Consider the following 26,919-nt stretch of genomic DNA (forward strand, 5'->3'; position numbering starts at 1 on the left):
AAAAAAGCATGGTAATGGTATCAAAACAGAGATATAGACCAATGGAACGGAACAGAGGCCTTAGAAAGAATGCCACACAACCACAGCCATCTATCTTTGAGAAACCTGACAAAAACAAGCAATGGGGAAAGGATTCCCTGTTTAATAAATTGTGTTAGAAAAACTGGTTAGCCATATGCAGAAAGCTGAAACTGAATCCTTTCCTTACACCTTATACAAAAATTAACTCTAGATGGATTAAAGATTTAAACATGAGACCTAACACCATAAAAACTCTAGAAGAAAACCTAGGTAATATCATTCAGGTCTTAGGGATGGGCAAGGACTTCATGACTAAAACACCAAAAGCAATGGCAACAAAAGCAAACATAGACAAATGAGATCTAATTAAACTTAAAAGCTTCTGCACAGAAAGAGACTATCAATAGAATGAACTAGCAACCAACAGAATGGGAAAAAAATTTTGCAATCTACCCATCTGCCAAAGGGCTAATATCTAGAATCTACAGAGAACTTAAACAAATTTACCAAAAAAAAAAAAATTAAAAAGTGGACAAAGGATATGAACAGACACTTTTCAAAAGAAGACATTTATGCAGCCAACAAGCATATGAACAAAAGCTCATCATCACTGGTCATTAGAGAAATGCAAATCAAAACCACATTGGCTGGGGAAGCCTCACAATCATGGCAGAAGGCAAAGCAGGAGCAAAGTCACATCTCACATGGCAGCAGACGAGAGAGCTGGTACAGGGGAATTCCCCTTTATAAAACCATCAGATCTTGTGAGACATGTTCATTTTCACAAGAACAGCACAGGAAAGACCCACCCCCATGATTCAATTACCTCCCACCAGATACCCGCCCCCCGCAACAAGTGAGAATTATGGGAGCTACAATCCAAGATGAGATTTGGGCTAGGACACAGTCAAATCATATCATGTACATATAATAACAAACTTATGTATACCATACTGAGAGCATCCCTTCCTATACAGTTTTATAATTCTTTCTACCCTGGACAATGCTAATCTCTACAATGGAGAATTCTTGGGCCAATTACTTAAACTTTCTCTCAGGGTCAACTGCATTGCACACCTTAAGAGGGTGCTATTTACCCAATAGTCTCTGTGAATGGTGTCCTGAGTTATGCTAAGTGCAGTCTGTAAACACTTTGCAATCTTTGTACCTGAGTTTTACCATTTGTAAAATGGAGATTGCTGTTGGGAGAACTGAATGGGATTATATATGTATAGCATTTAAAAGAGAGCCAGGCATATAGGAAACAATGTATCAGTGTGAGCTATTAATATGTTTATGGTGGTGGTAGTGGTAGTTATTATTATTATTACTAGAATGTTTCTTAATCATGCCTTGAATTTACCCAGCTCTTTCCATCCAGCTGTGCTCTTATGATGGTTAATTTTCCATGTATCACCTTGGCAAGGCTACTTGTTAAACACTAGTCTAGATGTTGCTGTAAAGGTAGTTGTAGATGCAATTAACATTTACAATGAGTTGGCTTTAAATAAGGTAACTTACCCTCCATGATGTGAGGGTTCCTCATGCAATCAGTTGAAGACCTGAAGAGCAAATGCTGTGATTTTCCAGAAAGAAAGGAATATTGCCTCAAGACCACAGCATCAACTCTTACCTGAGTTCCCAGCCTGCCAGCCGACCTTGCAAATGTAAACTTGCCAACCCTCACAATTGTATAAGCCAGTTTCTTAAAATAAATAAATCTCAATAGATAGATAAGTAGATAACTACTTAGCAACATAGACATAGGTATCTCCTCCTGGCTCTGTTTCTGCAGAGGATCCTGACTGATGCAGCCTTCCAGTCTCTTCATCATGTCTTGCCCAGATGCAAGCGCAGCCTCTCACCAGGGCCCAGGCTTGCATGTCCAACCAAATCAAAGCCAGGCCATGCCCCACCCTACTAACCCCTCCAATGACTTTACTTGGCATTTTGCAGGCCCAGCTCCTGACAGCATGGTCTATAGGACCCTAAGGGCTGTGGCCCCCACCACATCTCATGGCCCTCACCCCTCAACCCCTCCACTCAAGCCACAGAGGCTTTCTGTTAGCTTCTCCAATGTGCCCAGCTCATTTGGACCTTAGGACCTCTGTGCCTGCTCTTGTCTCTGCCTGGGGCACCCACCACTGCACACTTCAGGTTGCTGCTTCGACCTTCAGGTCTCTGTTAAACATCACTTTATATAAGTCCTTTGTGCGGGAGTGGTATTCTCTGCCACTCCCCTTGTTTGGCTCCTCTATTAGCACATTCATGATTTTATATTTATTTGCTGATGTATCTGTTTATTATCTGTCTTCCACACTATACTTTCGGCATCTCAAAGGCAGGGACCATAGCCTTTCTATTCACCACGATATTCTCAGCACCTAGACAAAATAGAGGGTTCCTGAACAATTGGGTGGCTGAACCCATGGGGCCTAGCAGCCACTATGCAACCTCTTCTTCCCCTGTTCCTCGCCCGTAACTGAAGATGCTACCTCAACACCGGGCTGGCCCCAAAACCTGAACAGGTGACTTTGCTAACAATATATATGAGGCCTTTATAAAGCCCAAATCAGCATGATTCAGCATCTAAGAACTGTCAGGCTTGGGAATCCTGGCTTAATTAGCAAAAGTGATAAAACAGGAATTCCATTCAAAAATGCCCCAAGCAATTGTCCATGCAATACCTATTTTTAAAAAGTCCCTATGTTAGCTAACCTCCTGCTTTCATAACCTGCCACTGCTCCCCTCAGACCCTCTCCAATCGAAATCTCCTCTCCCACATCCAAGCTGCATAGATTTTCTGTCTCTATTGTACAGATTAACTTAGCCTTTCTTTCAGCAATAAAGACCCTTTTTTGTAAGAGTAGAAGGTTGCATAAAAGATGGTCCAGAAATTTTTAGATTCTTTAGCTGCCTTGGGGAGGTAGGAAAATCTGTCAACCATCCCACATTAAAATGTTTGCCCTCTCACATACAATTCACAACAGACTTCAAACTGATTAATGTAGCATCCTTGATCATTTCTTGCGTGACACGTAAGTTGCATTGCCCAATTTGTTAATGGGAACCGTAGACTGGCAGCCTTTGTGGCTCGTGGCATAATGGTCTATTGTCTACGCTGAGAAACTTTTGGCTGAGAAACAGAAAATAGGGTGTTTGTCTTTCCCACATATTTCAGTTAATTGAGAGTCTCTCTGGGCTCAGGGTTCAAGACAGGAAGAGGCTGTGGAAATACAAGAATGAATCCAGACATAAAATGGAATTCAGGACTTGGCCACATTCCAAGTCACCCATCTAGATGAATTTCAGTCCTGGGCCTGCTTTTTTAAGCTATGCAATTTTTCATAAATCATGTGCCATTATAAAATGCTGCAGGTAATTTTTGTGCTTGATGTATTTGTTCATTCTTGGAAAAACTGTGCTTTCCCCACTCTGAGTGACATTTATCCATTCTTCTTCTTAGCTCATCTGAGCAGAAAGAGAAAGAAATGCACAGGGTTGAAATGAGATAAGGACTGATCTGTTTTTCTACTCCCATTTCAACCCAGAGTGACTTGAACAAGGCAATTACCTTCCCTATACCTTAATTTTTCCATTTAAAGTGGGGTTAGAATATCTGTCTTTTACCTGAAGTCCCAGAGGTAATGAGATAAAGTGAAATCCACTCTCCAGAAATACCTTTACAATGAAACTACTGCAGGTAGAAAACGTGACATTTCTATATCTTCTAGAAGCCGAAAGCTATTTACATTATATTGCACTTGATGATAAATTGCATCAGAAGAAAATGTTCCTGGCCATTCATTAGTAGTGGCTGTATTAAGATTTGTCTTGTGGAGAGGACGTATTTTCAGGGCACAGCAAAGAGAATGGGCACTTAGCATGAAGGCTGTGAGTCTGGATGCTTAGTCCAGACTTAGGGACATGGACGGCTATTAGTCACGGGGTACTGTGACTAAATTATTGATTATTTTAAGTGTTTTTTCAAACTCCAGAGGTGAGAGGAAGTGTAAAATACCAACCAACACTCACATTTATGGTGTAACTTACCTATATCAAGAAGTGTTTACTCATATCAGTTGGCATCAATTGAAGCAGTTTCTAAACAATGCCCCACCCAAACTAAGCGTATTTGTTCATTCTTGGAAAAACTGTGGTTTCCCCACTCTGAGTGACATTTATCCATTCTTCTATTATAAGTGCTTGACAGAATGATAAAGTACAAGCTTCAGTTCTGCTGCATGTATCCAATCCTTCTCCCACAACCCCCATCCCCAGCTCAGTGTTCATTCCAGCTGCAGCAGTGAGAGAAGCTCATCTCAGACTTGTGCCTGCCTACCCACCCAGCAAAAAGCCTTCCACTGCAGCAGTGCGATAGTCAGCTAACTCAACTTCAAGCAGAGCACAGCACAATAGAGTTAAGACCCATCTAGAGGGTTTGAGGGTGGGTGAATTATATCAGCAAAACATGCATCAGTACCCACTAATACTCAGAGCAAACATCACAGATAAAATTCAGTCTTGTCCTCAGTAGGGTTGCAATTTTCCAAGGGGATTTGCAAAACTCATGCTACACTGGTTTAAGACAAAACGGCCCACATACTGGAAAACTGCACCACAACATGGTAAGGATTGCAGGGGTTGGGAGGTGGGCACTGTGTGGTGTGTAGTGAACTCAAGCACATAAAATGCATGCTGCGTTTTTGCTTGGTTACTGAAATGCCAATCATCTCAATGAATACTGGTTGGTCCAGGTGCTGGCTGCAGATTGGCGCCACCTGGTGGCAGTTGCCTGCCTCACATTTCTGTGTTTAGGGCTGGGAAACTTGCAGAACATCCTGAGGTTCCAGGAATCCTCAGGTGACTGCTATCATCTTACCAGACTGGGAAGGCTGACCAGGGAACATGATACAGATTCAGGAGGTCCCTTTCTGTCTCTCTGCTTCCTGAAGCAGTGTCTCCCCTCTCTACCACATCCACTTCCCCACCCAAAGTAGGAACCTTAACTTACCACTAGGAGCTTCGTGGTCTCCACCAGCTCTGGCCTGGCCACTTGGCTCCACTCTGTGAAATAGTCCTTCCCCTTTATTTCCTCAAAGCCTCACTACCATGGAGTTTTTGGGCTTCGCATATTTTCTAAAGATTTGAAGAGTGGAATAGGAATTGCCGCATAGGACAAAATTGTGTTTTCTTTCATTAGCACTCAGATACCACTGTTCTTTGCAATACACTGAGTAGCCATCCCTGCAGGAAATATCTTGCTGGCTGTGTCCTTTTGTAAGTCCCTCTTCCAACCACGGAGCTTGGGTGTACTGGTGCTCTTTCTTTCCCCTCTTTCCTAATAGATCATCTTTCTCTCTTTTTCTTGTTACCTGTACTCCTGATATTTTTTTCCCAGATCTATTTAGCATTTTCGCTCCCCCCTGAATTAGGCTTCTAGCCTATTTTCTCCTATCCCAACACACAATAAGGTCCTCAGGCAACCCAAAGACCATCTAACTTGTTGTCTCTCAGCAATGCAAAGCCTACAGAAACTTTAGAATTCAAGGTGTGTTTGTCTTTCTTAACATATCTACCCAGTTGAGATTTCAGGCAGGATCATCAGCCACTTGCGTCCTTGCACACCATGCCCTCCCTATCCTTTCCCTAAGCAGACTGGAGGGCGGAGGAGTGTGGATAAGGGAGCTGAGCTTCTTCCTGCTTGAGTCTGTATTTTAGTATCTCTTGTTGGAGCATTCCCAGACTCTGGAGCCATTCCTGGCAACACACGTTTTTCAGACTTTTTTTTTTTTTTTTTTTTTTTTTTTTTTTTTTTTTTGCCTAAGAGAGCTTCCCAAGAATCTGTAATGGGGCAATGGGGTCCAAGGGAAACCAACAGCATTCACCACTACACTTCATCATGAGTGTCATGCTGGGAAGGGACAGTGAATTTACAACCTGATATCTTCTGAGAAGCTGCAAACCTGGCAATAAATAACTGAGACCATCCTCCAACTTTCTGTGTCAGAAACGTGCAGGTCTGAAGATATTTTATTTTTTAAAACTCAGTAACATAATAGGAAAAGATTTGTACTGTGATAGATAAAAGATGTATTGCAAAGTCATAAAAATTGAGGTGGCGCAGAGCTGACACCGATGAGGAAGGACAGATGAAGGAAACAGAACAAAAGCCCAGAAACAGAGCCGGGAATACAGTGCATGGTATGTGGTCCAAGTGCAATTTCAAATCATTGAGAAAAGGATAGACTGTCCAATAAGTGGTCCTGGGAAAGCATAAACAATGTTGGAGGAAAAAAAAAATATTTGGAGTTTCTTCTCATAATACTCAACAAAACAAATCCTTAGTGGGCTGAATAGTTACAATGCAAATAATCAAATAAATAAATATCAGTGAAGTTTTTGTGATTTTGGAATGGAGAAGGTCCTTCTAAGTATAATACAATAGAAGCTATAAAGAGTTCTTCCAAATTAGGAAAGACAATATGAGCACCCCAATATACAATTGGGTAAATTATACAAGCAGTTAGTTCACAAAAGAAGAAATGAAAACAAAAAATTTTTTGAGACTGTGTCTTGCTCTGTCACCCAGGCTGGAGTGCAGTGGCACAATCTTGGCTCACTGCAACCTCTACCTCCTGGGTTCAAGCAATTCTCTGTCTCAGCCTCCTGAGTAGCTGGGATTACAGGCACTTGCTACCACACCAGGCTAATTTTTCTATTTTTATTAGAGACAGGGTTTCACCATCTTGGTGAGGCTGGTCTTGAACTCCCGACCTCATGATCCACCTGCCTCAGCCTCCCAAAGTGCTGGGCTTACAGGCATGAGGCACCATGCCCAGCCATGAAAATTGTTTAAAAGCATAATTATTGATATGATTTAGCTGTGTCCCCACCCAAATCTCATCTTGAATTCCCAGATGTTGTAAGAGGGACCTGGTGGAAGGTGACTGAACCATGGGAGCAGGTCTTTCCCATGCTATTCTCATGATAGTGAATAAGTCTCATGAGATCAGATAGTTTTAAAAAATGACATTTCCCCCCACAAGTTCGTCTCTTGTCTGCTGCCATGTGAGATGTGCCATTCACATTTCACCATGATTATGAGACCTCCCCAGCCACTTGAAACTGTAAGTCCAATAAAACTCTTTCTTTTGTAAATTGTGCAGTCTCAGGTATGCCTTTATCGGCAGCATGAAAATTGACTAATACAACTATAAAATTGTAATTTACAATGAGTTAAGAATTATAATTAGAGAATCATGTATGACCTATCATGTTGGCAAACACTATGATACATGATAATGCCCAGTGCAGCTGTGCAAAGGCAAGAGTAGTCTCATAAACTGGTACAGATTGGCACATATTTTCCGGAAAATGACAGTATATATCAAACCCTTTAAAAACCCTTTAACTTCATTCTGGTGACTTTAGCCCTAGGAAATAAAAATGGGAGCCACAACATATATTTGAATATGTTAATTTAGGTATCACTTAAATATTAGAACATTGTAAATAACTCAAATGTCCCAAATAGAAGAAATAGAAGACTTGGTAAATAACTATGGTACCTCCATGCAACAGAACATTCTTGCAGTTACTAAAAATTTTATTATAGAAATATATGTATTGACCTAAAAAGATGATTGTGATATAATGTTTTTAAAGTGGTCTAACAGTATGATTATGTGTGTACACATATGAGTGTGTGTAGGAAGATATCAGGAAGATATAGGAAGATATCAATCCATTTCACTGAATTTATTTCTAGGTTACATAATTAGAAAAACCTTTGAAGTTTTTTTCAATGCTCGTCTGTGTTTTCAAATCAACAATGAATATATAGTACTAGTAGTGGGAAGCCTAGCTATCAAAGAACAAAGAGGTAAGGAAAGCTCAGGCACTCCGTCTGTTTGCCTGAAGGCTCTCATTCAAGCAGATGCTGGGCCAGTTTCTGCGGAGGATGCTGTCAAGAGGGCTTCTTGCTGGATGAGGGGGACAAATCAGGTGAGAATTCTCATGTTTTTTGAAACCCAAGATGATGTTTTTCTATGAGGTATTTCCTTGGTGCCGGTTTTGTGACGAGAAGAGAGTAGCACTACGTGGGCTCTGCCTGGAAGGAACATTTAATTCAGTCAAGCAGATAAAATTGTCATATATAAAAAGTGCCCTGGAGAACAACACGCGATATTCTGACTTGCGCAGTTTGAGCAGGGACTGCGGTAAGAATTTTCTTCATTTCCTGTCTTGTTCAAGGGCAGGTGTCAGTGTGACCTTCCCTCTGAGCAGCTGCCCCATGGGAACTGGCTCCACCAGGAGGCAGCAGCGTTTGAGCATGGGGATCCTGTGACCCAGTTCTTCCATGAATTAAATGCATGCGCTGGAGCATCCGCCTTGCTTGGTCACCCCATCACGAGACAGGTCGACTCTGAAACATTTCTGCCCAGAGCTTATGTGTGTAGATGGAGATGATGGAGGCTTGATCCTGGCCTGTCTCGGAAGAACAGGGAGATGGGACGTGTACTCATGTCGCTATATCATGGGGTAGACTGTCAGAGAGGTACAGAGGGCTTCCTATCCCCTATCCTCTCAACCAAACACAGACGGCTTCCTTTGGCCCTTGGCCCCATTTAACGACTGCTCTCTCCCCTCCCTTTCATGGCCAAGTGTATTAAGAAAGGCATCTACACCCACTGGCTCCACTTCCTCACTTTCCACTTGACTCACCGGGTCCACCATCACCTTCTCTGATGATGTCGCTAAAATTGAATCTGCCTCCAGAAGCAGAGACCAAGTTCCTCATCCTCCCTCCTCTCGGAGGCAGGCTCTACCTGCCCCTGGAGTTTCTCTCCCTCCTGCCCCTCCCTCAGCCTCACCCAGACTTGCCCCCACTGCCCAGATGTGGACCTCCTCTCTTCTCCTGGCCATCTTGCATCTCCTTGTCTTCTTATGGTTCTGGACACTTGAGGGCTTCCAAATCTAATGCCAGCCCAAATCCAGATCCAGACATCTAACTGCTGGCCCTCAAGGTCAGCATGTCCAAAAGCCAATCTACCAACTCCCCCACACAAGCCTGTTTCTCTTCCCTGGGTCCCCACACAAGTGACAATCACCTTCACTCCCCCATTCACCGAGGCCAGAAATCCAAGTAAATTCTGCCATCTACAACCAAGTCCACCAGCTCTTCCCCCAAGCCACAGTGCTTCCTGAGTCTCTCTCCTCCTGTCGTCCGTCCATCCTGCCACAGCCCTCACTCAGGCCAGTGCCACTTCCTGCCGGGCCCACAGGGCATCCCAAAGGCTCACCGCCTCCCGCCTTTCCCACCTCCATCCCTGCTCCACTATTGCCAGAGCACAAGTATCTGACCATGTTTATTCCCTGTTTAAAACTACTTCCTGGTTTTCCACCAACTTCAGAGTAAGTCACAACTCTCCAGCCTGTCGTAAAAGGCCCTTTGTAACTTGCTTCTGTCTTCCCTTCCAACCAAGTCTTCTTGTACTTCCTCATATGGCCAAGTTCTGTTCAGTTTGAATGACGTCCTAGTACCCGCCTCATGCCAGGCTCCTCCCCCATGCCTCTGCACGTGCTGCCTCCCCTCCCTATAGTGTCCACCTCACCTGCCTAACTCCTACTTGGATATTGAAGCTTAGCCAAGCAATTCCTCCTCCAGGAAGCTTCCCTAACCAGTTTGCTTAAATATCTCACCACTGCATTTTGCAGTTATGCACATGCACAAAACACTGAACCATTGTATTTATGGTTATTTTTAATTTTTACATTGTAGCTATATTTGCAAAAGGCTCACTCATACCCCCTCAATATCTCCACTCCCCTTGAAAAAGTAACCACCGTCAGCCACTTCCACTGGCACACTCTTCAGCACTTCTCCCCTGCAGACTGTGAGCTCTGGAAGAAGAAAACAACTAGAACTCTCCTCAGTGTCCCCAGTCCCTAGCATAGGACCAGATATAGAATAGGTGCTGAATCAATCCTTGCTGAATTTATCAATCAACCATTACAATTGTTGCCTGCCTGCAAGAGAACTTTCAAAGGTCTTTGGAATTTGGCTCTAACATCCAGATGTGAGTGAACCAAGAAATACACGAGTATTGCTTTCCTTTACTATCAAGAAGCCACAGTGACCTGCAGCTTCTTTTCTAGGAATTAAAAAGTCAAGTCAAGTAAAAAGTCTGCAGCACTGTTTACAATAGCAAAGACCTGGAACCAACCCAAATGCCCATCGACAATAGACTGGATAGGGAAAATGTGGTACATATACACCATGGAGTATTATGCAGCCATAAAAAACAATGAGTTTGTGTCCTTTGTAGGGACATGGATGAACCTGGAAACCATCATTCTCGGCAAACTGACACAAGAGCAGAAAATCAAACACCTCATGTTCTCACTCATAGGCGGGTGTTGAACAATGAGAACACATGGACGCAGGAAGGGGAGCACTACACACTGGGGTCTGTAGGGGGGAAACGGGGGAGGAATAGGGGGTGGGGAGGTGGGGAGAGATAGCATGGGGAGAAATGCCAGATATAGGTGAAGGGGAGGAAGGCAGCACATCACACTGCCATGTGTGTACCTATGCAACCATCCTGCATGTTCTTCACATGTACTCCCAAACCTAAAATGAAATTTAAAAAAAAAAAGGAAAAAAAAAAAAAAGTCAAGCATTAGCACCATACTGTGAGAAGGAGAAAGAGCCTGAGGGACCTTTGAGGGAGAGCAGGAGGAAGGAGGCTGCTCAGCTCTTATGACATAAGAGATGGCCTCGAAAGCCCTCAATGCAAAGGAGTCCTGGGGAACAGCAGGTTCATGGTCACCTTGTGTTTGCAGGACCACTCTCGGAGGTTTGCAGATTCAGGTTTGCTTGTGACCTGGGACCAAGTGTGAAAGCTACAGGACCACAGGTTTTCACTCTCGGTTTAAGGAGGAACCGCATTGGTCGCAGCTGCCAGCATCAGAAGTCTCAATGCCAGTGATTCTCAGCCCCAGCTGCACAGGAGTATCACCTGGGGAGCTTCTAGATCTCTGGTGCCTAAAGTTGCACTGCAGGCCAATTAAATCAGAAGCACTAGAGAGGGATCTACACATTGGTATTTTTCAAGGCTCTGCGGGTGATTCCAACATGCATCCAAGACCAAGAGCTGTGAGCTTCAAACTTGGGTGTACGCAGGAATTACTGGGTAGTTTTAGTAAAATGTGTATTCTGATTTTGTCCCTCTGGGTTGAAGCCTGAGAGAGTCTGCATCTCTAATAAGCTTCCAAGGGTCTCTGATGTAGCTCAGCTTTGGAAGTAGTGAGCAGCATGTCAAAGGGGGTATTCAAGAAGATGCTGGATGATTATGTGACATGGATATTGCAAAGAAGGATAAGGCACTGGATCGGGGTTGGGATTATATCAATGCTCTTGGACATTTCTATAACAGCTGAAATTTTCTACCCACCCATCCCCAAACAACATCATCCACAGAAAGCCAATATATAAACTCAGCAAAGCAGAGCTATCTCATTAGAATAAAGATGGAGAACCCAGAGCTGCACCTTCCTGGCCACCTTCTTCTCCTACCTTAAGACACCTAGAGTTTCCACCAAGTACATTATGAAGACACCTAGTGATTATTTAATAAACTTATCAACCTTGATTTCAAATGCTGAGGATTATTTCAGAAACTGAAACTGCTCTTTTTTTCGACAACAGTCTCAGCTAGTAAGACATAAGGAAACCCAGATTAGTGAGCATGAAGCTATTACAGCATTAAGGACAAGAGAATCTGCAGGATTTGGGGCTACGTGGTCTGCATTCAGCAAGCTTATCCTGTAAAATGTGTCAAGCCCCATTCACTGCTTACAGGAATAAACAAAGGCATAAAATCGTTTCTTGAGCCTTCCTTCTGAAAATTCCGATGATAAGTCCATCAGCAGGATTTGATGATCAAAATCATTGTGCTGGGTTCTCCGATGTCTATGACAACCCAGCACATATCTCACCAGGTGGGGGCCAGGCAGTCCCTTCTTTTGCTGCCTCTTGCTGTTGCTGTTATGCTCACTTGCAGGGCAACCTCAACCCCAGACCTCTTCTCCCAAAGCAGATATTAATTCTGAGAGCTGGTAAAATCCTAACTGGTAGAAATCTAGGAAATAGCAGAATGAAAGCGAAAGCAAGCATGGAGCCCCACAAAATAAGAGGGTGCTGCTTCATTGACCCACTCTCTAAAATAATGACTTTAACAAATATATACATATAAATAGATGTATCTCCAGTTAGCTACAAGATATGGTTTAAGAAAAAAACCTTTTCTAAAAAGATATCAAGGCGAAAAATGTATTTATGTTTTCTAATAATGGAATTTCTTTCATTTGACCTACATTCATTTATAATTTTTGATAACTTGGACACTGTTTGGATTGAGCATTTATATTTCCATGCAAATGGGGTTTATCTGAGCAATATTTAGAAGGATGTGTTTAGCCTTTGATCCCCTCGAGAGATCAAATCTGCCTTTCGTTCTTTGGCGGGGAGGTGGCACGGGGAGGGTGTAGCTGTCAGGTAGGGGAGCAAAGACAGCAAATCTGGAAACCTAGAATGCCAGCTTAGCTCAGTTTTTCTTACATGATTTATTATTAATTTTTTTATTGTGATAAAATATGCATAACAAAATTTGCTGGTTTACAGTGTACAATTCAGTGACATTAAGTGCATTCCTAATGTTATACAACCATCACCACTATCCATTTCCAGAGCTACTTCTTTATTTCAACCTTTCTATAACAGCTGAAATTCTCTGCCCACCCACCCCCAAACAAAATCATCCACATCTTTATCTCAAACAGACTCTATACCCATTGGACAATAACTCCTGTCTCCTCCCTCCAACTCCTGGTAACCTCCCATCTACTTTTTGACTCCATGAATTTGCCTATTCTAGGTAGATCGTATAAGTGGAATCCTGCAATGCTTTTTTTTTTGGTGTGTTTGGCTTATTAACTTAGCAGATGCTTTCAGGCTTCATCCATGTTGTAGCACAGATCATCACGTCCTTCATGTTTAAGGTTGAATAATAATCCATTGCAGGCATAAGCCACATTTTGTTTGTCCATTCATCTGCTTGTGGGCATTTGGTTTGTTTCTACCTTTTAGCTATTGTGAATGGTGTCATGTAGATTCAAATAATATCTGTTTGAGTCCTGACTTTCAATTTTTAGTATCTATACCTAAAAATAGAATTGCTAGATTCTCTTTCTATGTTGTATTTAATTATCCCTATAGGAACATGGAAAAACCAATGTTCTTGATGGTAATACCCTTTAGCTGAAATTAAGCCCATATTTTTTGTTGTTTTCAAATAATAACAAAATTACTTTTGCTTCTTAAAAAGGGAAAGATTTTTTAAAAGCTGGAAAATTATATTTATCTATTTATCTTTGCATGTTCATAATGACCAGATCTGTGATTTCACAAAGGGAAAGTGCAGATTGTATTTTGTATTCAGGTATGATGAGGCCAACAAATCAGGGCATGGTTGCCATGGAAAGACACTTTATTACTCACAGTTCCCAAGCTGAAGCAGCATGGCCCCACAGCAAGCCAAGCCACACAGGAAGGCCTTTACTGGGGTTTCCTCAGGAAGGAGCTGGCAAGGCTGGGTACACAGGTTTAGGATTGGCTGGTTTGAATAACTGCAACCGGCTCCAGGCTGTAGGAGGGGCCCCTAGTTGTTTGATGCCTGCCTTAGGGTGATTAGGGCAGGAAAATAGTGTCCTACCCTGTAAGAGCCCAAGAAAGTAAGCAAGTGGAAGCTTGGGCTTTGTTGCCGCTCGTTCGCATATGAAAGGCACCCAAGTGGAAACTTGTTTGTTTTCTCAAGGAATTAGCTCCGCCTGAGTCAGTTCCTCCCTGAGCTGCAGGGCCCCAAATGCTAAAGCATCAGATACAGAACCAGAAATACAGTTAATACACACTTTAATAAAGTCATTAAATCATGGACAACAAAGGAGTCCCAACAGGCTTCCAGATCTAGGGTCTGAAACAGTTCTCGGTGCTAGCCATCTATTAGAATAACTTGGGGGAAGTTTCTAAAATATAATTTCCTGCTCCCACACCCAAGCCACTTGGATGAATCACTCATTTTAAAAGTTTCCCTGGTGAGTCTCTTGGGCATTTGGGATTGAGAACTGTTGGCCTAAGGCAATGTTTCTCAAAGTCTGAACCACAAACAGCAACATCAGCACCTCTTGAGAACTTGTTAGAAATGCAGATTCTCAGGCTCACCCCAGCCCTGCTGAGTCAGGAATCAGAATGGGACCCAGCCCTGTGGGGTTGTAGAAGCCCTCCAGGTCGTTCAGAAGCCCACTCGAGTTTGAGGACCACTGGTCCAGGGTAAGGAGCATCAGGGAGGTGACCGTAGAGTCCCTGCCATCACACTCCAACCCAGTCGCGCTCAGTGCCCTGCAGCAATGTCTTGGCAAAGCTCCGCTAACATGTTTTGGTCACGAAGTATCAGTCTGCATGAGGCAGGGCTGTTATTCCAGGTGGGAGAAGTTGGTGCAATTTGGAGGTTTTCAGGTTCTCCTTGCTCCTGTAGTCTCCAAACATTTTGCTTACAAGCAATGTCATTACAGTAACCAGGAGGGACTCAGATCAGCTAGGAAGCACAATATGCAGTCCCCGCCTTGGTGGCTGGAGAGCCCTGAGGCTCCTGCAGGAGGCGACAATTCAGAGGGCTTTGAAAGCCAGGTGAGACTGGAGCAGCCTGTCTGCCCAAAACACATGCACCCAGCACTCTGCTTGGCGCAACCTGTGATTTCTCACTTAAGCACTCTTCAAGTATCTTCAAATGCAAATTTTATATGCAGAGGGACTGAATAAGTAGCAAAAACTGTGGGGCTTTACAAAGAAGTGATTTAAAGCAAACAGAGTATCCACAAAGGAGAAATTGCGTGAATAAGTGGGTTTTCCTCACTGGAAGAAAATCATTGCATAGAATAAGCATGAATAGTAAACAGAGTGGCTGAAAAGAATCGTTGAATGGCTTTTCTTCATTGACAAGAAGCTGGTTTCCTGATGTCACAGACCTGACTTCTAATCTCAGCTCCTCCCTTTACCAGCTGTGAATTTGGAAAAATTAATTGAATTCTAAACTTTGGTTTCCTCATCTACAAAATGGGATGGATAATACCTACCCAATCATTTGCTTTAAGGATTGAATAAGATGATGCTAGTAAAAGGCTTGGCTTTGTGCTTTTCATCAACACTCAAATTCAACTATCATTTCTGCTATTAATACTGCCATTAGTATTATTATTAGCATCGTGACTTAGAGTAAGTGCCCCCAAATATTAGCTGTTCTTCCTAGTAGTAGTATTATTATCAGGAATTCTACATATTTAAGTCTTCTACTTAGAAGGAGCCTTTCCTTTAACAGAAAAGGATACATTGTGCTACTGTAACAAACCTCAACATCTCAGTGGCTTCACACCACAAAAGTTCATTTCTTGCTCATGTCCCAGTCGAATGTGAGGCAGTTGGTGTCTGTCCTCCAAATGGTACAGCTTCTATCTGAAGATACATCCTTAGAGTCCAGGCTTAGAAATGGGTTACACTATGTGACTTTCACCCACCCACTAATCCTAGTTCTAGTTCTTGGATTGGTCTTATCTCTCTCCTTCAGGCTAATTATTCTGATGCCCATGTATCTACTTATCACCTAGCATGAACTGCGCCTTATCAACCATCATGGTAGATCTCAACTGCATGTACTGGTTGGTCTACAACCCTGCACTAAATTGAGCATAAGTGTAGCCTGGCAGGTAGGAATTGAGTGGTATAATCATCTCCTTCATTCTAGAAACTATACTTCTATTAATGTAACCTGAGTTTGCATTCTTTTTCGGGAAGAGGGAAAGTGATAATGAACTGAAAATCTACTGAAATTACTATAGGTATACAACAGATTCAGTTTCCTGTCATCAATGTTTTCTTTTTTCTTTTTTCAATCTGAACAGGGGTATCCATTATGGAAAAAGTCCACAAGAAAAACATAAATTGAAAAGATTTGTTTTCTGTATTCGTTAGTGTCACCCATCAACCCTATGCAGGTGGCAAGTCTCCCTGGAGTGTGCTTTAAAGCCCAAGCTTATTAATGGCAAAAGCTGAGAAAAGTAGCTGCCAAGCCTTGACCGCCCCTGAAATAACAATAACAAAAAAAAATCTAAAATAGTAAGTATCTTATACTGACCTCTCCTGTTCACCTTGATGTAGGTACCACATCTGTGTGACTGTGCTGATCTACTTCCTCCCCCTGCTGGTGATTGGCTACGCATACACCGTAGTGGGAATCACGCTATGGGCCAGTGAGATCCCTGGGGACTCCTCTGACCGTTACCACGAGCAAGTCTCTGCCAAGCGCAAGGTGAGCAGGGGACAAGCAGCGCTAACCCATCCTGACTGGCACAGACAACAGTCAGTCGAGTAGGGATGGAACACTGGTGAGCCCCCGAGGCAGCACGCACAAAATATCCCTAGGTCTGGGAGAAAGAACAGAGAGAAGGGGAAGGATCTTTCTTTACTGTCTTTGCAACCCAGGTCTGGCTGAGCAGGCATGAGCCACCTCGCTTGCTCTTTAAGAGTAATTGCAACCTATCAATCCATTAACACACACGCGCGCGTGCACACACACACACACACACAGAAAAGCAGTGAAGAGTCATTTGATCTTCTTTTTACTATTTATTTAAAGTTTGACAAGATAATACATTCACGTGATTCAAACATCAAAAAGCATTCAAAGAAACAAAATTCCAGTGATGAAAAATGGATCAGGAGTTGCCAGGAGTTCGTGTTTGGGGGCTCGGGGAGAGTGGCCTATAAACAGAGGGTGTGAGAGCATGAGTGAGTTTCTTTGCAGTGATGGAGCAGCTCTGTATACTGACAGTGGTGGCGTTTTTGTCTATATCTGTGATGAAATTTCATAGATCTATACATCAAAATAAGAGGGCATATAAAAACCGGCAAAAACCCAAAGAGAGTCAGTAGTTTGGCAAAGGGTCAGTGTCCTGGTTTTGATAATGGAGCATGGTTACGTGACAGGATATCACTGGAGGAAGTTAGGTGAAGAGCACCCGGAACTGCTCTGCGTTACTTTTGCAACTTCTTGAGGACCTTAAATTAGTTCAAAATGAAACGTTGAAAAAAAATTAAATTCTTATCAGGGAAAGCCTCTCTCCCTTCCATATCTGCCATCTACCCAGGTCCCAAGCTTACACACACACACACACACACACACACACACACAGATATGCACACAATGGTAACCATTGTTGTTAGTTTCTTAACCCTTCTAGATATTGGCATTTATAAGCAACTAAATATATATTATTTTCTCTTCTTTTTTACACAAATAGTAAATACACACTGTTCTCCTCACTTTTTTCACTTAAAATTGACAAGATTTTTGAAAATCAGTATATAAAGAGCTTACTCATTCCTTCCCCCACCCCTTTGGTATGTCTTTGTGTAGTATTCTCTGTTGATACTTCTCTGCATAGCATTGTATGAATGCTGCAGGGTTCTTTGCTAAGGATCTCTTGGTAATAAAAAGGAAAAAGTTACATTGCCCAGTGTCTTAGTCCATTGGGCTGCTATAACAAAATGCCTTTGACTGGGAGCTTATAAACAAGAGAAATTGACTTCTCACAGCTCCTGTCACTGGAAGGCCCAAGGTCAAAGCACAAACAGATCTGGTGTTTTATGGGGGCCTGCTTCATGGTTCATGGATAACACTTTCTATGTATGTCCTCAGATGGTAGAAGAGGCAAGGGGTCTCTCTCAGGCCTGTTTTACAAGGACACTAATTTAATTCATGAGGGCTCTGACTTGAAGACCTAATCTGTTCCCAAAGACCACCTCGTAATACCATCACCTTAGGGGTTAGGATTTCAACATATAAATTTGAAGCTACATAAACATTCAGATCATAGTACGCAGTATTCACAAACCTTCTTTTAAATCCCTTTTAAACTTTGGGCACTCTCTGACCACAGCTAGTCAAATCTTTTCCCTTCTCTTTCCCTACCCACCTCAGTCTCCAAACCAAGCAGCTTGCCCTAACTCAGCAAGTCCCCCCTTGCCTCACCCCTTCTGCTGTGCCCTCCCACCCAGCTCCCTGTCTCAAGCCTTTCCCTCCTGCACACCCTTTCACCTTTGCTCATTAATTTTTCTCCCTAGGTTTCTCCAGTCATGAAGGATCATGTAACACACTAGTCCCCAAATGTGCACATGCATCAGAATCATCTGAAGGGTTTGTCAAACTTAGAATTTTGTGTCCTATCCCCAGAGTTTCTGATTCAGTAAGTCTGAAATAGGGCCCAAGAATCTGCATTTCTAACGAGTTCCCAGGGGATGGTGATGATGTCGGTTCTGGGACCACACGCTGCAAACAGCTGATTTAACCGGTCCTGTAGCACCACCATGGTAAGGATCCTTTCTCCTCCTTGAAGGGGCTTATTTTAAATACTTCCCACTTCATCCCATACTGTGCGCAGTGAGGCCGCGGTGGGAGAGAGGAGGCAACCATGAGAGACGAGGCTGTGCTGGTGGCCTCACAGGTCTCCCCCTCTTGCCAGGTGGTCAAAATGATGATCGTCGTGGTGTGCACCTTCGCCATCTGCTGGCTGCCCTTCCACATCTTCTTCCTCCTGCCCTACATCAACCCGGATCTCTACCTGAAGAAGTTTATCCAGCAGGTCTACCTGGCTATCATGTGGCTGGCCATGAGCTCCACTATGTACAACCCCATCATCTACTGCTGCCTCAATGACAGGTGAGGATCCCAACCCTGTAAGCTCTCCAGAGGCCACAAGACCATGTTCCACACAGGGGCCGAGGAGCCATCCTAAATGAGTAAAGCCAGTTGTGAAACAAGAGGGAGAAGTGGGGACTGCAAGCCAACTTGCCACGCCATACCACTCAGCCTGGCTGATTATTACCACCCAGGAATGGGACCCCAGAGGGGACTGATTTTCTCTTTTTCTTTTCCAAGGGGAACCAGAAATCCATATGATTGTACAAAGTCTTCTGATTTTTAAATACTGGCAACTAGTGGGGAGTTAAAAACTTCTGTGGTTAATGCGTATAAAGCAGGTCCACAAGCTGGATCCAGTCTCCAGGCCACGGACCGTGAGTTTGTTCACTCTACTCTATGGATCTATCGCGCAGGGGGCTATGCATGCAGAAGGAGAATTCCATCACCCACAGAGCACATTTGCCCTCTCTGACCTCTCACTGTCTTCTTCCCATTCCGTCTTATAATCTGGACAGCTTTACCCACTTTCTTCCAGCAGGTCCTACAGGACAAGGTAAGGCAAAAAGGAGTTGTGACCCAGAGGCCTGATTCCTGCCCTCACTTAGTCAGACAGGTTGAGGAGAGCCATGCTGTAGCAGAAGCCAAGCTCAGACAAGTAAGAGAAGCCAAGTCCAGCAGGAATGGTGGTCAGCAGTAAGGAATTCACCGTGTTGCAGAGGGCTCCCAAGAGCAGCCTGGGACACACAGTGGCTGCAGCACAGTATGTCATCCAGAGCACCACCCCAGCCTCTGGGTGGCAGAGGACGCGGGAGATGAAGGAGAGGAATAAAATGCTTGTTACCTTCTATATCCACCAGTCCTCAACCTGTAAGGTGCCTTCTGTGAATTAGACACTAGGGTACTAGGAATTTGGGTAGAGACGTTCTCTTCAACTTGTCTAAATGGTCTCTGTTAGACTAACTCACAGATATACCCTTACTTCTAAGAGTTTCATGACCCGCCTATACTTTTTTTTAGGTTAAATCTAGCAGCATGACTTTAAATAAAGTCTGATTCTATTTAACAACCAGGGAAACTGAGGCACTCTGAAGAAACATGATGGGCAGAGAGTCCTCCTTCAGTCAATGGGCTACTTGAGGGAAAGGACTGAGTCTTGACATGTGTTTTTACCACCCAGTAACTAGCACAGTACCAGGCACATAGTAAACACTTAATGAATGTGTTTTATTGATGTAGAATTGACCCAAAGTCAGCTGACCCCATGCCAGGGGAGACGGCATAGTTCAGGGCCACCCCTAGTAAAGACATATTTCACATGAAGCTGGTTTCAGTCTTGAATTTTTTTATTTTATTTTTATTGTTTTTTCTTATTTCTTTTTTTATAAAGATGGGGTTTCACCATGATGGCCAAGCTGGTCTTGAACTCCTGACCTCAGGTGATCTACCCACCTCGGCCTCCCAAAGTGCTAGGATTACAGGCATAAGCCACCGCACCCGGGGGATTTTTTTTTTTTTTTTCTAGTCTTGGATTTGACCTTGTTGACCTTAAGCCTTTTTGACCTCAGCATCTCCAGCTGTCCATTAATTTGTAAAATAATAACAGAATCACGGTTGGGTATATCCATCTGTTAAGGAGCTGGTGCAGTGGTGGGCAGCCCTCTGAGCAGGCCATCCCAAAGGGTCACCTCTTCATCTGCTCTCTTCCCAGGTTCCGTCTGGGTTTCAAGCATGCCTTCCGGTGCTGCCCCTTCATCAGCACCGGCAACTATGAGGGGCTGGAAATGAAATCTACCCGCTACCTCCAGACCCAGGGCAGTGTGTATAAAGTCAGCCGCCTGGAGACCACCATCTCCACAGTGGTGGGGGGCCACGAGGAGGAGCCAGAGGATGGCCCCAAGGCCACACCCTCACCCCTAGACCTGACCTCCAACTGCTCCTCACGAAGCGACTCCAAGACCGTGACAGAGAGCTTCAGCTTCTCCTCCAATGTGATCTCCTAGGCCACAGGCCTTCGGCAGCTGCAGCACCCCCCACCCCGCCCCCCGTCTTTGTCCTGCCTGCCTTCATACATGGAAATTCCCTTCATTTGGAACCATCAGAAATACCCTCACATTGGGGCTTTCGAAAAGGGTCAGTATAGCTTAGGGAAAACTTTCCATCCTGGAGTCAAAAAATCTCAATTCTTTCCTATCTTTGCCGCCGTCATGCTGTGTGACTCAAACCAAATCACTGAACTTTGCTGGGCCTGTAAAACAAAAGATTGGACCAGCTTTTCCCAAAAGCCCATTCATTCCATGATTCTGAAAGTGACTTTGGCTGCATGCGCGTGCTCATTTCAGGATGAATTCTGCAGCACAGCTGCAGACTCGGAAGACTCATTTTCCTGGAGCCCTGTCTTACTTCAATAAAGTTGATCTCAGATTAGCCTCCTGCAGCTGGAGGCTCTCATCACCCCAGCCTACACTTGACAGGCTGAACAAAAGAAGGCTCCACATAACATCTAAATGAAAAATTTAGCCCCGTCTCCTAAGCATCTGTGAAAAGAAACATATGTCTTCCCCCTGTTTGACATCTCAGTATTTCAATGCATTTATACATCGTGAGGTTGAGAACCTTAGGTTTCCACGTTATGTCCCCAGTGACTGTCCTGAGCAGCCAGTGCAAGCAGAGTATGTCCAATGATGCCTGCTAATGTCTTGTACAGAACAGGAATTGGGAGACATGCACTACATTTAATGTGTAGCTGAGTCTCTTTTCCTACTTGTAAACAAGGGGGCTCAGCTAGATAATCCAAGTGTCTCTTCGAATCTTAACATCCCATGGTTCAAGGATTGTATGAATTTTGTTTCTTTGTTTGTTTGTTTTACCAAAAAAAACTGGTGGTCTCAGAAAGAACAGCAGTGAGCCTCGTAACTAATACCCAGTTCCTGGAGATGTGGCAACTGCTAAGATGTGGCAACTGTAACTATCGATCTCAGACATTCTCCGATTTATCTTAAAATCCCAAGTACATTCCTTCTCCTGGAAGGTTTTGGCTTTTGACAGAGCAGAGGTCTTCATCCCAAAGCCTGCATCCATCCAGCTCTAGCAGGCTGAATTTCACAGCTACAGAACACTGTCAGAGAAGACAAACGTGGGCTTCCTGCTTTGACCTTTTGAGTATTTTAGGGTGGGGGCCTTAACCTTGATTCTTAATTTTACACTCGCATCGTGCTAATACGTGCGACAAGCAAGAAGGCTGCACTTTGCAGCTGCACTTCTGGGAAGAGGGCATCTTGCATCTTCCCTTTAGACTCTGAATCTCCTTCCCTGCCCCATGGCTTTGCCAGCTTCCTGTTTCTAAGGGGTAGAATGACTCACCAACCCTAAAGGACAGTCAGTCTTCCAAGAGCCATGAACTGAATGCTTTATATCCTAATTCAGATTTAGAGTTTCCAGAAGGTGAGTACGCAGGTTTTTTTTTTCTGTCTTCCAGATCTGTGTTTTGTCTAGATATGGCTGGAAGCACAAACTTCATGTAACATCCATGAATGTCCTCCTGGTAGTTTGCACAATGGATGCACACATGCTGCATCCATAGCATTAAGGGGAGAACAATGCATGGTTCTCCCCTTTACAGCCTTTGCCAGCCCTGCTGGCTCTAATTCTACCAGAGCATCCGCAGGCCCCGGGGAAGAAGCAACAGTATAAGCCAGAAAACCTCGAGAACCATATTCTCCAAAGCAGCATGGAAAGTATTAAATAAACTAAGTAAAGTCAGATGATTGCAGATATATAAATGAAAGACAAAATTTAGCAGCAACAAAAGTTAGTGCCCTAAGTATTAGTCATACTTCCAATAGAAAATCTTGCTGTGTATGGATTACTCACTTTGGAGGGATGTAAATAGCTAACACGATTATAAAAAGTACCTCAGAAGATGGTGTCAAGAGGTTGGAGACATCCCATCTATGGAAGAGAAGGTTAGAGTTGAGCTCAACGAGGATTAACTGAGTACTTGCCCTGGACTTTGCCCTGAGCTGGGCACACATAGCCTCTTCAGCTCTTGAGGAGCCTACCCTATTGACTATCACTAACTAACTAACTCACCAGTCCTAGTGAGTCCAGGTTGCCCAGCAGCTGTGGAGGCATCTGAGAGGGCAGATTCTCCACAGCATTCTACAAACCCACACTCAACCTGGGCAGTCAAGCCAAAGACTGGGACCTTCAGAGAGCCTCTGAAATGAGAGTTCTCTTGGGTAATTCCAAAGGGAACTGTCAGTCAGTCCAGGGGACCTAGAGGAATCTGGTTGAACAGCATCATCTCTGTGCATGGGAAGAGGGAATGTGGGGTGGTCCTGGGCAGTTTCCAATATGGCAAAACTTCTTGGAGAGTGCCAGCAATCTTCCTCTGACCCAGTCTCCAATGTCCACTAACTTATAAAAATGTCATCAGCTCACACATGTGAGAAACACAATGCTTTGTACTATGCATGGATCTCATTCTTACTCTAGAAATGCATCACCAAGTGTTTATCTCTTAAGTGTGTTTCCTTGGTGCAACGTCCAGTAGTAATAGAATATGAAATCTCAAGGAGCCATCTTCGTTACGTGACTTCCAAAATGTGGGATCCCATTGCTGTCACTGTGATATTTGTATTGTGCCAATCTCTTCCTCCTCCTCCTCATGCTTTCTCAGGGAGGAGCCCTGGTGTATTTCATGAACTCACAGTTCCTAGACCATAGTAACCGAGGCATGGTGGTGGGCTTTATGGGAGGAACTAGAGAACAAGAGTCTTTCTCCTCCTTATCAGCCAACAGAATGCTAAGAGATAAGGACTGAGTGAAATCCTGGGGAAAGGGGACTCAGGAGCTGACCTCATTGGCCTGATTTGCAGGGAGAAGAGTATAAGCAGAGGTCATTCCTGAGGTTTCCATGATTTCCAGCCTAGGATCCTGGAAAGAATTTCTATACAGAAATAAATTACATGTTTCACTCTTTCCTGCCTCTGTCTCTTCTCTAGAAGTCCTAAACATCCTATAGGATGCTAAGCGGGATGGGTACTAGGAACCCTAATAACTTGCGTAGCTGGGAGGATGGAACCAATGTTCAGAAATCTCTTAACTCTGTGATGAAATGGGTTGGGAAGATGTGGAAACTGTTTCCAGGTCGGGTTGAGATCTGGGACGGGAGATGAGATTATGTGAAATGACGGTGATGTTGCCTGTAGAGCCGTGTTCGGATGCAGACATGACCAGAGAGTTACAAGCACGAGAGTTTTCTTCAGGCAGGAGGTTGCAGGGAATAAACATCTGGGAAAGACAAAGGGGAAAGAAAGCAGAAGTACTCAGGGACAGTCTTCAGACCGCCATGCAGATCTGATGCCTGGGAAAAAAAGGGTGGTTAGGAAGAGCCTCAGACTGTAGTGCAGCTCCCAGCCCAACATGTGCAAATACTTCCCAGAGAGACATTGCATGTTAGCAGAAATGGCCAGGCCTGATACCCTGCCATACTCAGCCACGGACTGGGGCTCTCTGGGGAAAGTGCTGTGTGTTTGAACACCATGGTGGATGCCGAAGCCCTGCAGTTAGAGGTTGTCAGCCGACCGCACCTCCCACTGCCATTCTTCCTCAAAGGGGATCTGAACTATGTAGCTCCACGACTACCACCCAAGCTTTGATCCAGCCCCCTGTGTTGAAAACACGTGTCAGGAAACCTGTGGCAGGCTTTGAAACATCAGTGATAATCCCTGTGAGCCCTGGCAATCTGCTTCCTACGCCCTCGGTTGCTCGTCCCCCGTACCACCTCACCCCCAGCAGCCCTAGCAAAAGAACAGCAAGCAGCAGGTAACAGACTTTCAGTGGCAATGACTGCAAAAGCACTGAAAGAGGGAGTTTTGAGGACATAGACAGCTCTCCAACAGGTTAGTATCGGAAACAAGTAATAAAGATGTTTTATTTAAATTGAGGCATCTTCAATGGGGGTAAGTGGATAAGCTTTAAGGAATCCACAAGTCCCCACCAAGATCCCCGCAAATCATATGTAAAACATTGTATGTGTTTAATAAGATGTGCAATTAAAGCCGAGTCTTCTCAAAAGAAATCATTCACCCTCTGCTCCCCAGGAGGAGAAGAAAATTTAAATTGTTTATAAAAGAGTGGCAAGGAACCTGGAGACTTTCAGAGCAGTGAGAGGCAGATGAGCCCCGCGAGAACCAGAACGGTTGCCACAAAGCTAGAAACAGCTTTGGAATGAAATCATAGCTCACTTCAGATACTCAGATGACTTAAAGCTGTAGAATGTCATTTAAAATATTTGTGGCAGTAAAAACGCCAAATTCATGATAAAGGGTTATGCTCACTCTTCACTTGTTAGCTGAGGGAAGACTACAAATTGAAGAAAATATAAATCAAGAAACAATACACTATGCAAAGTGCAAACATTCCCATGAAAAGGCAAAGTTGTTTTCACTTATTCCTGGCTATGTGTGGCCTACTTGTACACTGAAGATGTTCAGCCTTGGGTACCACACCTGGCTTCAGTAATACTCCCTAATGGAGCTCCCGAGCTCAGAACACATAAACAGTATTTCAGTCACAGCTCTGAGCACTGTAGGGGTGGTGGGGACACACAAGAATGTTTTTATCCTTCATCTTCAAAGGTGAAAAGACCATCTGATTATAGAAATTGCTTCCCTGAACCCCACAGGCAATGTTCTGAGACACTGTTACTTATTTCTACCCAGTTCAGGAAAACAGAGGAAGAGGATGGAGGTCATGGAGACTCACATCTCACAACCACCAAATTCAGCATCAAGGACTTGCATACTTTGGTCCTGGCTTCTCTCTCAAGCAGGACAGCTTGCAAGGAGAAAAGATTGCTAAGTAGAAACAAGTGGCTAAATGACATCAGCAATGACATGAACCCTAAGGGCCGGCTGCCCTGTCGCAGTCACTCTCTGATGGCATGTTAACTGTACATATTCCAGTAGCTGCAGAGATCTTCATACAGATTCAAAACTAGATTCCTTACATATTGTGTATCGCTCTCTCTCCCTCCCCCACTTTCATCATTCCTTTCTTTCTTCTTTTTACTTCCAGTTTCTGTTTGTTTTCTACTTTCATCCAACATTGCTCCCATCCCTGGAAGCTCTCTCCTCCCAACATTCTCCCTGCTGAAATCTCTAAGTTTTACCTCACTACTCTAGATGCCTCCCTGGTGTACTAATTAATAGAAGATTTGGTAAGTGTTACAGACTGCAACTTTGTGTCCCCACCCCCCCGAAAATTCATATGCTGAAACCATCACCCAAGGAGATGAGACAAGGCCTTTGGGAAGCAATTCGGTCATGAGGAAGGTGCCCTTGTGAAGGGATTAGTCCTTTATAAGAGACACAAGAGAGCTTGCCATAGGAAGGATAAGGTAAGAACACGGCTGTCGGCAAACTAGGAAGACTGTCCTGACCAGAAACTGACCATACTGACACAGTGACCTTGGATTTCTAGCCTCCAGAATTGTAAGAAATAAGTTTCTACTGTTTATGTCCCCCTGTCTATGGTGTTCCGTTATAGCAGCCCCAGCTGCCTAAGGCAGTGAGAACCTACACGTCTCTACTCACAAATCCCCCTTACCTGTCTCTCCAAAGCCCCTCACCCATCATATGTAGTCACCCACCCACACTCTCCCTTTATTCCCTAACCCTCTCACCCACTTTTCCAAACTGAGATGGCTTTCACAGCAGGATGCCCAAGTTGGTCCCAACACTAAAAAGAAGCAGCTGAACAGAAGGCACAGCGGCTGCTGTACACCAGAACGCAGGACCCCAGAGCCCATCCCCAGTGATCACCAGAGCAGGCAGCCCTTGCCTTTCCTGTGCGTTCCCCTCACGCTGGAGAGCTCTTTGGCCAGGGTGTTCATCTATACACTAAATGGGGTGGGAGAAGGGATGCAGTACAAGGTACCCCCGAGGTCCTTGCTTGATAGAGAAAAAGGGCACATGGGTGAAAATAGAAATGTGTGCTCCCAGAACGTTTGAAACTCTGCAAAGTGGAAGAATAAAACTGCTTCCTTCCTTCTTCCCATTTCAAAGGTTATAATAATGAC

General features: G+C 44.0%; 1 protein-coding gene across 1 annotated transcript in view; it reads left to right on the forward strand.

Annotated features, from left to right (window-relative positions):
- Nucleotides 1–23,814, forward strand: part of TACR1 (tachykinin receptor 1) — a 155,247-nt gene extending 131,433 nt beyond the window's left edge. Inside the window, exons 3-5 of the mRNA XM_003922565.4 lie at nucleotides 16,295–16,445; nucleotides 18,658–18,854; nucleotides 20,545–23,814. Coding sequence (XP_003922614.1) covers nucleotides 16,295–16,445; nucleotides 18,658–18,854; nucleotides 20,545–20,836 — 640 coding nt within the window. The 3' untranslated portion in view covers nucleotides 20,837–23,814. The remainder of the gene's footprint in view (nucleotides 1–16,294; nucleotides 16,446–18,657; nucleotides 18,855–20,544) is intronic.
- Nucleotides 23,815–26,919: the final 3,105 nt, after the last annotated feature.

Source organism: Saimiri boliviensis, chromosome 1, assembly GCF_048565385.1.
Source record: "Saimiri boliviensis isolate mSaiBol1 chromosome 1, mSaiBol1.pri, whole genome shotgun sequence".
Lineage (NCBI taxonomy): Eukaryota > Metazoa > Chordata > Mammalia > Primates > Cebidae > Saimiri > Saimiri boliviensis.